At 34.0% G+C, this 13,549-nt stretch overlaps 1 protein-coding gene across 6 annotated transcripts in view; it reads left to right on the forward strand.

Annotated features, from left to right (window-relative positions):
* Positions 1-13,549, forward strand: part of SSBP2 (single stranded DNA binding protein 2) — a gene marked incomplete at both ends in the record, with an annotated part of 264,899 nt that overhangs the window by 218,473 nt on the left and 32,877 nt on the right. For 5 of the 6 annotated variants that reach the window (XM_084234129.1, XM_084234134.1, XM_084234131.1 and 2 more), the window contains 2 exons: positions 26-93; positions 6,004-6,052. In XM_084234129.1, the coding sequence (XP_084090255.1) occupies positions 26-93; positions 6,004-6,052 (117 nt within the window). Of the gene's footprint in view, position 1; positions 94-6,003; positions 6,053-13,549 lie in introns of all 6 variants that reach the window. The other variant, XM_084234130.1, reaches the window with a different exon arrangement.

Raw genomic sequence — 13,549 nt, forward strand, 5'->3', positions numbered from 1 at the left:
GTCTGACCCTTGGTTATCATTACAGAACTATGGAGGTGCAATGAGACCCCCACTGAATGCTTTAGGTGGTCCTGGGATGCCTGGAATGAACATGTAAGCAAAATGCTATATTATCCTGTTCAGTAAAGTATTCTATCTTCTGTCTTCTAAAGTGACATTAATGTGTAACACAGTTTGAGCTCCTCAATTTCTGTATAGTATAAAATGAAACTTGTATAAATGAACTAAACATGAGTTGTAGTGTTTGTTTCATTTTCACAACCTAGTCTGTTTTCCTTCCTTCCTTTGTGCTTTTTTTTAATTGTAAAGGATCTTTATTTTTCACAGATTTTAAACATTAATTTAATAATAAATATATCAGATGATGTTCACATTATCATACTAAATTTTGACAGCCTAATATTAATAATTGAAATAAATTTCCTATTGGATTTAAGCAGAATTCTCAAAGAATGAAATCCTTTTTTTGTTTCTCTAAATGCCATAAATGCCAACTGCTAGTCTGATTTTCATGTTTTGTTTATCACAAAAATGAGTCTTTTACACATAAGCACATAATCTCTAGTCTATACAGAAGTACACAGACATCCTGACAGCAGAACGGTGATTTCATTCTATAGAAGTAAACAGTTAAATATCGTTAAAATGAAGTGAACATACAGTAATTATAAGCAATGTAGTTTTTATATCTTCTTCTGTTGCTTTGTTGGGAATACTACCAACCCTGGAAGTTATCTATTATGTTAAATTTCCTCTTGAAAATTCAACATGTATTTAGATAAGAAATAAACTAACTTGGTTACTAACTTGGTTTTAACTGAAAACATCTTTCAAGCCCAAAGGGAATAAACTTTCTATCAGCCAATATAATTCAATTCATTAGGCAATTTTTATTTTTCATCAATTTGCTTTCAAAATTCCATATACACCTGGTGCTTGTTAGTACTTTTCATTCATTCACTGAGTGGATCAATTCCATGATTTGGCCAAAAGAAAGCTTACCAGAAACAATGAAAGCGTTCATATAGTGTATGAAGAATCTCCTGAGATTTTTCCCATCAGCCTATGTTTTGGTTACTTATATATCAAATTAAACAACTGTGATATCATTTAATCACATTGAAAATATACTGTGAGATAAATTCTACTGATACACATGAGGTTTTTGGGTTTGGGGTTTTTTTGTGTTTTTTTTTTAAGTTTCTGAAACCCTTTTCATGGAAAGCAATTTTGCCTAAAATAGAAAATAGGTTAATAGGTGAGTACCGGTCAGACTCAAAACTAACAGAACAGGAGAAAAAGTAGGTCAAATTTTCCTATCACATCTTTTTACTTTTAAAGTAAAAATGATAGACATGAAGCCCTTTTTCTCTTAAATTCCTCAAAGGTTTGGCCTTTATTAATGGTTGCTACAAAAAGGAGTGAATGATATTTTATGCTTATATCAAAAGCTGAAACTTACAGATTTTAGATATACATAGAGTTTACCTACTTAGCATTCTGACTTTAAAATGCAGTAAGTTAAGGAATATTGAATAACTATATAAATGCAAAAAGTATACATTCTGAATACTGTCATTAATCCAGAATTATTAATTAAGGTTATCTATTTTGTATATTAATTTTCATTATAATCAACCATGTGGTCAACTTTTGATTTTGCTAGTAGAAAAAAACATTTACATGTAACCATTGCAAGATTCAAATAGCTGTTTAAAATGTCTAGTTCCTTTATTGCAAATATATAAAATACACTTAATTCCCTGGACTATGGAGACTAAGATTATCATAGAAATTTTAAAAATTATTTTTGGTGATATGTGGATGTGGGTTTCTCATTTAAATATGCCTAGGTACTTCTGATATGTACCTAGATGCTTATACTTTCTATTACCTAACTTTACTGTTTACATAAACTCTACTTTTTTTTTTTAAAGGTTTTTTTTTGTTTGTTTGTTTAAAGATTTATTTATTTATTATTTATACAAGCACTGGGTACAGTCAGAAGTGCGGGAGGGTGAGAGAATTCACCAGAGCCAGAGCGGGGAGCAGAGCAGGCAGAAGGACCGAAGTACACTGCTGAGGGGAGCAGCGGGCGGCAGGAGAGGTCTGCGCGCCATGCGGGACCCTCCTCCGGTGGCCGGGGAGCAGCCGGGGATCGAACAGGCGCTGCAGAGGCCGCGGGCAGCTTCGCAACCCAGCGCTCAACCGCCGCGCCACCGGGGAGGCCCCATAAACTCTACTTTTAAAAGGACCTTTTAGCCTTAAACTCAGATTTCCATCATTTGTTACTGTATTTTATATGGAGTCTTAGTTTCGGTTTTCCATAAATGAGGATTCCTTTACAGACAATGAAGATGTTAATATTTATAGATGTTAATATTTCTGTAAACATTTCTGTCTAAAGGGAGAATTCTGTATGTGGAAGATGCAACCAGAGAGAATGATTGTTGTATTTATTCAGGTCACAACAAAAGAAAAAGTGAATTTAAAGAGAAGTTAAAATTAAAACACATCATTTCCATGGTACTCAATAGAGTAGTCTTTACTAATATTCACTTCATAATTTATTATCTTTAAATCAAAGTGAGTCTTACTGTGTTAAGGCAAACAAGTATTTCTAACTGGTATTTGTGAAGCTGTCCTCTTTTCACATGTTAAAAATTGAAGGAAAAATCATTAGAATTGTTTTATCTTAAGCAGTAACTTTAATAGTCTAAAATATTTGTGTTTTGTGGTTAGAATGGACCTACTGGAGAATTCTCTCCAGATTATTTTTTTTTTAGTTTCTCACTTTTCCTATTTGCCATGAAAATATTACAGTGAAAAATAATCAACCTTGGTAAAGTTATTGCTGTTGTATTATAACTGGCAACTTTATCTACTTTATCTCTTTTTTGAAGAATAAATCTATTTGGGAAAAAGTTTTCATAATTTTGTTGTTAAAAAAAATTGACCATCTCAAAAGAAAATGGTTATTCTGCTATAATCTTTGCATTTCCATATTCTAAACTCAAGATACATTATACATTCTGTCATTTAAAATAAACCTGTTTATTTTATACTTATGTTTTAAAGTTTCTATGTATAGAAAGGAGTAGGATCAAAACAAGGGTAGGAAAAGCACAAGGGACCATGGTGATAGTTCATAGGTGAATGGGTGGTGGGTATTTCACATGGGCTATAACCAAGATGAAAATGCATACATTGTACAAAAATGAAAAATGATGTAAAAATATATAAATTAAAAAATAAAGTTTCTGTGTATAATGTTTTATCTTTAGAAGTAAACACTTACTAATAGCATAATTTACAGTAGAATTTACAAATTTTTACAAACTACAACCACAATGTAAATGTTTTTAAATGCATTATAGATTATTTCTAAAGAAAACTTCCAAAGACTTTAGGACTCAACATTAACCATTTCTTATTTAATTTTGTATGTCTTGGTATTTTGTGGAAACTAAAAATAAAGGATTTCAAGAAACTTCTTGCTATAGATATCCCATAGACTTACAAAGTTTGTGTAGTTATTATCTTGAAATAAAATGACTATGAATTACAGAAGAGGATTTTTCCTTGGGAAGTCATGGTTGCTTTGATTACATAATCCTTACCCAAAAGCACAGGCTTCTCTTAAATTCATTTTTTGCTTATCTTCAATGAGGCTAACCTTTTATTTTCAACTATACTTATATAGAAATTTCCATCCAAGATAATAGCTACAATGTAGTTTGTATATTACTTCCTTGATAATAATGATATCCTCAAAAAGAGGGGGAATTACTGAGCTTAAGTAATTCTACTACAAGTACTTACTATAACCCCCACTTTATTTAGTACTATTTTTGAAACAGTATTTTCAAGCACAATGGGAATTGAGTAAATTTATCTTATCCTTATGAGTTAGAACATAAATTCTTATATTAAAATGAAGTTCAATTTGAAATACATAGTAAGCTAAGATTAGGTTAGTATTTGTTAAATAAATGAAATGTTTAAATGGAATTTTATGTTAAACATTTAATTAAACATAATTTGTTTAAATGTTTATTTTGTATTTAACGTGTTTAACATTAAATAAATTTTGTAATATAATATTTTGCTGTATTTATATTTCTTATTCACAGTCTTTAGTTACATATAATGTTTCAAAATTAGGAGGTCATCATATAGTATTCATTGTATACAAATTTTGCCATGATTTAGATATAGTATTTTTTATAGTCTTCAGGTAAATATTTGTCAATTTTTTGCTGTCTTATTTAATATCAAACAAATGTTTGACTTGATCAACATATATATTATGTTTTACCTTAGATTCTATCCATTAGAACATTGAATCCTATATGCAAAATCATCTCTAAAGTGTTCCAGTCATTGTAAAGTTATCTTCATCATCATCATCATCATCATCCTCTTGGAGAGGCAATTTCCAGAGACAATACAAGTGCACTTCACCTGCCTTGCACAATACTTTGACAAAATCCCCTGTAACATCTTATTTTCCCCTTTAATTCCTCAAGCAGAGACAAGAAAAATAGCATTTGGGTATTCTCATGGAACCCAATGACAGGATTTTTATGCCTTCCCCTGCTACTTCTACCCCTGGGGAGTCTCAAAATAAAACTAAAAATAGTACTAAGTGTTCTGAGCAAACATGGGTAGGATAGCTGACCTGGACAGCCTCTGCATAATAGCGCTTCAGATTCATAAACTAGGGTTAAGGTTCCTAGAATAAGAATCAGGGGGACATGTGCCTTCAATTAAAAGTTTCACTGTCTTTTCCCTGCAATTAGAGGGAATAGGGACCCCAAATTAGAAGGGAACAGCAACCAGTAGTGTTCTCTTTATCAGGCAGTATCTACTCAGGTATGTTTGATACTAAATAATAGCAAGTAATACTAAAACAGGAGAAAGAGATTTTGATTTAATTAGGCATCATTTTGTTCTACCGCTTTATGTCCTTGTATGTTATAGAAGTAATATATTGATATACATTGGCATCAGTTACCCCCTTTTTTTCCCAAGATACAGACTCTGACCACTATACTGAAGTACAATTTTGAAAACAAGAAATGTGATTGCATTATTTGATAGTAACTTAATTGTCAGTAGCACTGAAAGATATATAACTATGTATCATATATAATATATGCTAATGTACAATTTTTTGAAAAGGAGACAAATTTAACTTCTTTAATGGTTATTTTAGCATAAGAATAATCATTTTATTATAGATATTTTATGGATAAAATTCATAGCTATTTCACAAATACCTTAATTTTTATTTTGAATGAGATACAAGTAGCTCTTATAAAAATATTTTTTAATTTTATATATTTTATATTTTGCATATAAATTATACCTTTAAATATTTTATAGTTTATAATTTTATTTTCATTTGTGCCTTTCACCCCCAAATTGATTGTATAATGGTTTAGATTTAGCTACTAATATAAGTTATCACTACTTTTTAGTGGTAGCTAAACTAACAGTAACTGAACTTAGTATCAAAATAAACTTGTACCTAGTAGGTTGGTTTGGGAAGAAAATTTCATTATAGAATGAAAAAAATTTTAAGAAATAAAGTTGTAAAAAATAAAGAGTAGGGCATCCCCTGGTGGCGCAGCGGTTGAGTGCTGGGCTGCGAAGCTGCCCGTAGCCTCTACAGCGCCGGTTCAATCCCTGACCATGGGCAAGGGTCCCACATGGTGCGGCAGACCTCACCTGCCATGCCCGCTGCTCCCCTCAGCGGTGTACTTCGTCAGTCTGCCTGTTCTGTTCCCCGCTCTGGCTCTGGTGAATTCTCTCACCCTCCCGTGCTTCTGACTGTACCCAGTGCTTGTATAAATAAATCTTTAAAAAAAAAAAAAAAAGAGTAATTTCAGTGGATTAGAATTGCACAGTGGTGGAATTATAAATGTTAGTGTTTTATGATTTGTTGTTGCTTATTCTGAAACAAAGTGTTAAAATTTCATTTATCTTGTTGCCTTGTAGGGGTCCAGGTGGTGGTAGACCTTGGCCAAACCCAACAAATGCCAATTCAGTGAGTATGCTTTCAGTTTTTCTTTGCACTGTGTGGTATTTAACAGCAACATCAACAAACACTTGCTGCTTTGGAAAGCCCTGTATTGGTTATATTAACCATTTTTTAAAACAAATCATTCAAAAAATAATCTTTGTGTATTTTAAATAGGCATGTAAACACGAGTTCTATATCAACAGGCTCAAAAATAAAGTGTATGACTTAAGTATGCTACAGTAGCCTATGTTTATCATATAACATTTAGCATAAAGTAATTTCATCTCCTAAAATAACTATAAAATCACTATGTTGCTAGACAGGATCAGTCTCTATCAGCATTCTTATGACTATATTTGCTGCACTAATTAAACCTAAGTTTGCTGTCTCGCTGACTCAGGAACCAAGTGTGCCTCTACCTAGTGCCTGTTGATTAGAGGGCTAATGTGCCACCTTCACACACCTATCTGTGTATCTGCTATTTGGGGGGTTTTCCTTACATGTTTTATAGTAGTTGTTTGACTCCACAAATATTTTTCTCTTAATGATGTCACATAAATGGGTTGAAAAGTAAGCTTTCCGTCTTAAAATTTATGATTTTTAATTGATCATCCTGCTTTTCCTCCTAAATTGTGAGCCTTGAGTTCTTGAGAGTTTTACTAGTTTACATTTGTGTAGTTTGTCCACTGCACAAAGGTGCCCAAGTCAGCGGAACCAGTAGGTGCTGTGTTCCGTTTGTGCAGTCTGTGGGTATCTGCCCAGAGGGGCTGGATTTTGCTCATGTGCACACTGGTGCCTTCATTGGCTTGAAGTGACTAACACTAAATAAACCTGACCCAATGAGTAAGTTTAATTTAAAAGTTCAGAAAAATTTAAGTGAGGTTATGTGTGGCACATGAAAAATCATCCTAAATTCATTGCTATTCTAAAGCAATAATCATCCTAAATTCTTGCTATTGCTTACTTCTCAAGTAACCATCATATTTTTAGAGAAAAAGAATTTATATTAACTGTGTCTTTTAGTTCCAACAGCTATGGCATTTTCTAATTAAAATTATTAGAGGTAGAAAGAGTGAGTGATGTTACTTCCATTTGGATGTCCATTGTACTATTTAATCTCAACAAACCTTTCTAAGACACTGTTCTACCAGATTTGTTGTTATTGTGAATGTATTTACTTCTCCAAAATTCTTTTAGTTTGCTTTCATGCTTTTAAATTTTTGCATTTGTATTTGCATCTTGATATATGCTTTCCAAATTCATTCAAAAATTCAACTTTAAAATGGCACCTGCTAACAACTCAAGATATACTTCTTTCAACTCCCTATTAAATTATCCATAAAGAGAAAAAATAAACTTTTTTTTTATAATACTAAAACCCTGACAATCTTCCTATTGCCAGAATCTGGGACTTCTGTTATCTCTGTGTCTGATGAAACTAGATTAAAAGCGTAATTGATGGTCACCTTAGCTATGTAAGCTAAGCAGTCCCACCTAGAAGCAAGAAGGGTTTTCTTTCTTTCCTCACCGTACACTCCATCAGCATCCATTCCTCTTAGCCACTGCAGGCAGCAGAGTGCAGCTCACATCCCCACCGCCCAACTCTGCCTCTGTTGATACACTCATCTGGAGATTCTGTCCCCAGCAGCTACTTAGGGAGGTGGGCAGGATTTAATACTGAGGATGACGCATTGAACCTAGCAGGTTTATATCCAAGTAAAGAGTATATGATAAAGCGAAAGCTGAGCAAAGAATTCTGAATTTTGACAATTTTTAGTTTAGGTTTTCCTCTTTTCAGGATTTCATAGAGGCAAGCACAATGGATAGGATACTATATCAGGTTCACTGCTCTGCATTATTTCAGACCCTGAGAAGCACTAGGAATTAGGAGGTACACACATCACACTGCTGTCCAGTGGTCAATGTGAAATACTCAGTTGGACAGCACACACATAGACAGGGCCAGGAGAGTTGAAAGCTTTCCCTTTTAATATATGTGGACACATCTCCCCTCAAAGAATGTGAATAGGGAAAATAAGTGGGGAAAAGCATATAATTTCCTCGTCAGAAAGAGAAAGGGGTCATCAACCTGTGCACAGAAAGGAAACGTGCTCCTTAGAAATGATTATGACAATAAGAAATCATAGAAAACTGATGACTTTCCAGCAAAAATATAAGGCTTACATGAAACAAAGCAAAAATTATTAAACTGGATTTTTCTCCCTAAATACCACGGGTTATCCTATAGTAACAACTCCTATATATTATTTTGAATTCCAAGCTCCTTAAACTTCTTGTCCATCCTTAAAATTATAAACACTTTTCATTTTTGTATCAATACAATAAGTCTCCAACTCCTCAGGGCAGCATTTGTTTTTGATGTTTTCAAATATGTTTTATATACTGACTTTTTCTTTTAAAAGTTTACTTCAAAGAAACTAGATTTACAGAAAAGTTGCACAAATTGTACAAAGAATTCTCGTACTCTTTACTCATACTGCCAAGCATTAAAATTTGACCACATTTGTTCTCTATATACAGATTTCCCCCTGAACCCTTTGAGTTGCATTTTAGTTTCAGACATGGTGACCATTATCTGCAGTGAGTTTCCTAAAAACAGACATTCCCTTTCATGACCACAGTGTAAGATCAAAATATGAACACTAATATTGACATAATGCTATTTCTATTCTGCATGTTTTATTCAGATTTCACCAACTGTCCAGTGGCCTTTGCTACAGAAGAAAACCCTGGTTCACTTGTTGACTTTCTGTCATGTCTGTCTCCTTAAATGTGGAACAAAATTTTTTTCTACCTTTGTCTTTCTTAACCTTATAGTTTTGTTGGCTGCCATCCAGTTATTTTGGGGTGCCGTCCATAGCTTGGCTTGGTCTGATGTTTCCTCATGCTTGGATGCAAATTATGCCTATCAGGTGGAGCACCACAAAGTAATTCTGTTTTTGTCAGTGCAGAATTTCAGGAGGCAGATGATGATGATTTGTCCTATTACTCACAATGTTAACTTTGATCACTTAGTTGAAGTGGTGCCGGTCAGGTTTCTCCACTAGGAAGTTACTGTTTTTCCCTTTAATTATTATTCTGTAGAAACATACTTTAAAACTACAGTAAATAGCCTCTTCCTCCTCATCATCCTTTCATTGATACTTTTAGCATTCATTGATTATTCTTGCCTAAATTGTTATTTTACTATGCTGATTCCCAAATGGCTATTTCTAATTCTGCCTTTCCTCCTGCACTTGTTAACTTTCTACTTGAACAAAGTTTTCCTTTTCTCTCCATTCATTCATTCACTCACATATATCAGCTGTCTTCATGAATTCTTCTTCAGAAGGTTTTGATGCTAAAATCCTTCTAGGTTTGACCAGTAGAAACCCCTTCAAGTTGGATCATTTGTTCTTTTGCTATAACTTATTATGTGAGCCCTGTGAAGTTCATCTTATATTTTATGTTAGCCTTGAAAACAGCCAGTTTTTTTAAAATGTAAAGTGGTTTTTCTAACCCATCAGAGTGATATGGCTTCTGGACCCTCCACCAGATGACTAAGGCTGCATGAGTCAATATTTGTCTCCACTTAGCTCTACAATTTCACGTGACAAGTGCACATCAGTCCTTCAGTTTCAGTCCAGCATCAAGAAGCTCATTCTAAATCTTCCACTCTTCAAAATCACTTTTCTGAAAGTGAGAAATCTGCTTCATATTATTCACAATATAGTTATTTACTTAATCCTTATTTGCTAGTTTGTCATGCAAAAATGTTTTAATCAAAAATACTTTCAGGACCTTTTATATGGCAGCTGGTAGAACACTTTTACAGACAAATTCTTATTTTAATTCAGAATAAAAATAAGATTTTTACTCTTAACTTCCTCACTCTAAGAATCACAATACTGGTGTCACATTCTTACTGGAAATCCATTTGCAAACTTAACTTTTTTCCTTTTTTATGTTTTTCTCATGTAACTGTACACTTGGATTTAGCTATATATAGGAAGTTCTGATCATTAAGTAGTGAGCACTTTTACTAAAAATAATTATTATATTTGTCTGGAAATTCTTTTGATTACAATGTACAGAAAACCCACCGAAATTCATATTGAAAGAATATTACTGAATCATGTATCCAAAAAGTCCAAATATAAACTGGTTTTGGACACATTGGTTCCAAGATTCAAATACTGTCATCAGGGTCAGGTCCTAATTGCTTGCCTTTGTTCCCCTTGTTATGGCAAGACTGTTGGAAGGATATCCTCACAGTTCCCAGTTGAGCACAAAAGAGCACAATTCTTTGTAAAGTACATACAATGGGAATAACTAACCAAACAGAAATTGCTTAACTTGGATCATACGCTCAGTCATAAACCAGTTATGTCTGGGGAGTACGATGCTCTGTCAGCCAGTCCTTGCTCTCCTGCCCACTCCCTGACTTCATCAAGCCTTGTGGAAAAATAAGGTTCACTAAAGAAAACTCAAGAAAATAGTAGAAGAGGAATAGGTAGAAACAACAAATGTTCCGCATGTCATTGTATTCACACCTTACTAGTTTGACAGGAAAAAGATGAAACTCCTTTAAGGAAATTAATGATCAATTATAGGCATTGATTCTAAGAGCAACAGATATCTTACTGCAAATAATAAGCTCTGTCCTGCACAAATACTCTTTTAAAAAAAGTAAATACACACACTAGCATAATGTGTTGATATTGCCCTTCCAGATTTACAGTAAACCAGTGATTATTAGGTTGTTTTAAATTTCATAGTTGAAAGCAAATTAGCTAAAATGTTACTGATCATTTTTTAAAATCCAAGCACAGCAAGTTACTCTGCTCTTCCCTCATCACATGGAAATTAGAAGTCAGAATACTTCAGAATATTTGGATTCTCTTCACAGATCCTGAATTACGTGTCTAGCTTAACCAGACCGTGTGTGTGTTTCTTAGTTTTCTCATCTGTCAAAATATTCCAGTTCTCCGACTCTGATCATCCAGCTCTCTAAACGTGCTGATCGTGTACATCTGTATTTTCATTTTCCCCTTCATTTCGATAGCTATTTTGTATGCAGTATGGGATAGAAAGAAGGAAAGAGGTTAATTATATTGAGAAGAATCGAGGTATTAGAGGTAGAGAGAAAAGCTTGGGCAAAAATAAGGAGAAGGGGAAGTGCGGGAAATGTTTGTGAAAAAATAAATTAGATTCTTATTGGCTAGTGGGAGGCTAAGCATAAAGGGTGATGAAGCTGATAAGGAAGCAAAAGGGGACCACGATGCGTACGTGGCTTTGAGTGGTGTGAAATCTGGAATTCATAATCTCTGTGGAAGGAAGCTATGTTTTCGGGTAATAGTTTATGAATTGAGTAAATCAGAGCTTGAGGTGGAGTGGTGGTAAAAGGAATGGTAGACGAACATTTCACACATAGAATCAAAAAATCTCAGTGACCCATTGGGTTTGGGGGAAAAGAGAAGGAAAAAGTTAAAGGTGATTTCAAGTCTTTGAGTCCATTTACCAGAAAGAATGGGAATAACACTAACTGATCTAGAGCTAGGAACATAGAAGTCGTGGTTTTGGAAGGTAGATACTGCGTTTTGTTTTGGGATGTTACATTTGAAGTACTTGCAGACTGCCACCTTCGGCTCTTCTATAGTGCCGAATACATATTTCTATAATTTACTTAACACACTATTATAATTTAAATCTATAACATCAACCTCAGCTGAGTCTTCATTCATGCTTGACCAGCATGTGTTTTTCACTTCCTTTAGTCGGCAATCTCTGTTTCCCTTGTCTTTGGCCCCTTCTTTATCAGCTGAAATTCTCACACTTTACAGAGCAAAGAAAAGCACATGTTCTTTTCTGAAGATTCACATTTCTTCAGATTCTACTCTTTACCACCAATATTATCAGACCTTTACTCATCTTTCTTTCCTCTTGTCTTAGAAATTTTTTTCTTTTCAATGCTAACCCTTCTAGCAAAAAGTTCTTTTTTCCACCTCTTGTTGCTTCTTTTCATATCTTGCTCAGTTATTCTGCCAAAGGAGTCTTCAGTCTAACCTGTTTAATTGGCTAGAACTTCCCTCTAACATTTTAACAATAAAAAACCCAAGACAATCTTGAACCCCAGTCTTCCTCTACTCTTTTAGAATTACATGATAAAAATCTCCTCTCAACCCTTCCTCAATCTCAAACCATCATCCCTATCTCCCACACTTTCCCTCCCTTGCCACCATTCTGCTGAAAGTGAATCCCTTCACCTTCCAGTATTTTTCATCACTATAGGAGAGCACAATGCCTGATTGGGGTCAGAATGGGGGGCTGCAATTGTATGGGGAATATAACAATAAAATTTATAAAAAAAAAAAAAAACAAAAAACAGGTAATGAGTGAAGGTTTATTGAATTAAACCCTCAATCTATTTAAATTCCATGAAAGTCCTATTCTAAAGATTACTAGTACCTTCTACTTACCAGCCCAACCCAGTGACTTACAGTCTGTTCTCATCATACCTGACCTCTGAAATATTTGACTCTTGGTTTTGTTTTAAAGGTCTCTTAATCTGTTCACTTTGTTTTTATTACATAGTCCCTTATTATTTATTCTTGCCTATGTCACAGAAATTTGAAAGGTTTGAGCCTGATAGGACTTAATAAACCCAGTTTAGGCATTTCACAGCCAGCTGCCCTGTCTGCTTCTTAAAAGTCTAACTTGCTTGACTTTTTATAAGATATTTTCTCTGATTTTCCTCTAGTCACATTATCTAGTCTTTCTCCATGGGTAATGTACTCCTACTCCAATTCTGGGCTTCTTCATTTTCACTTTAATGTTCTCCTATAATTTCAACTATTACTAAATCTAATCAAACAATAGGTCAAATATTGTGCCCACTACAAAATGGAAATTTAGTTGAAATTGTATCTCTAGTCCTGTTCTTTAAGTTACAGGTCTATATTTCTAAATGTCTGTTGATGAAATCTACTCATTATTTATTAAGGTCTTCCTGTTCAGAGTCAGACATTTCTCCAAACTTGTACCCTTCCTGAATGTCCTAAATATGAATTAAATAGTGGCACAATCATCCACCCAGTCACCTCGTTAGAAACACAGGAATTACCTTAGCTTCTTTCTTTCTTCTTTTGTCCTCCACACCCAGTTTGTCACAAAATCCTGCTTGTGAATACATTATGAGAAGTCTTTTAACTTCTCTTATTCTTATTCATCTTAATCAGCATTGCCTAGAACACTCTTAAGTCTCTTGCCTAGACTTTTTGCAATAATTTCCTCACTTGTGTTTATATTCCATGACACCTTCAGAGTTATCTTACTAAAACAAATTTGGAAAAGTCCACAACCGATGACTATTCCCTACAGCAAAAATTCATTCACAGTCTGCCCACAAAGTCTACTCATTTACCACACTTGGAGTCCCCTACTGCACCAGCTATATAAAATTATATACCATTTCCCTGATAGACTACATACTTTTACATTTTTTTCCCTATCTTCTCATTT

Source organism: Talpa europaea (assembly GCF_964194135.1).
Source record: "Talpa europaea genome assembly, chromosome: 5".
Taxonomy (NCBI): domain Eukaryota; kingdom Metazoa; phylum Chordata; class Mammalia; order Eulipotyphla; family Talpidae; genus Talpa; species Talpa europaea.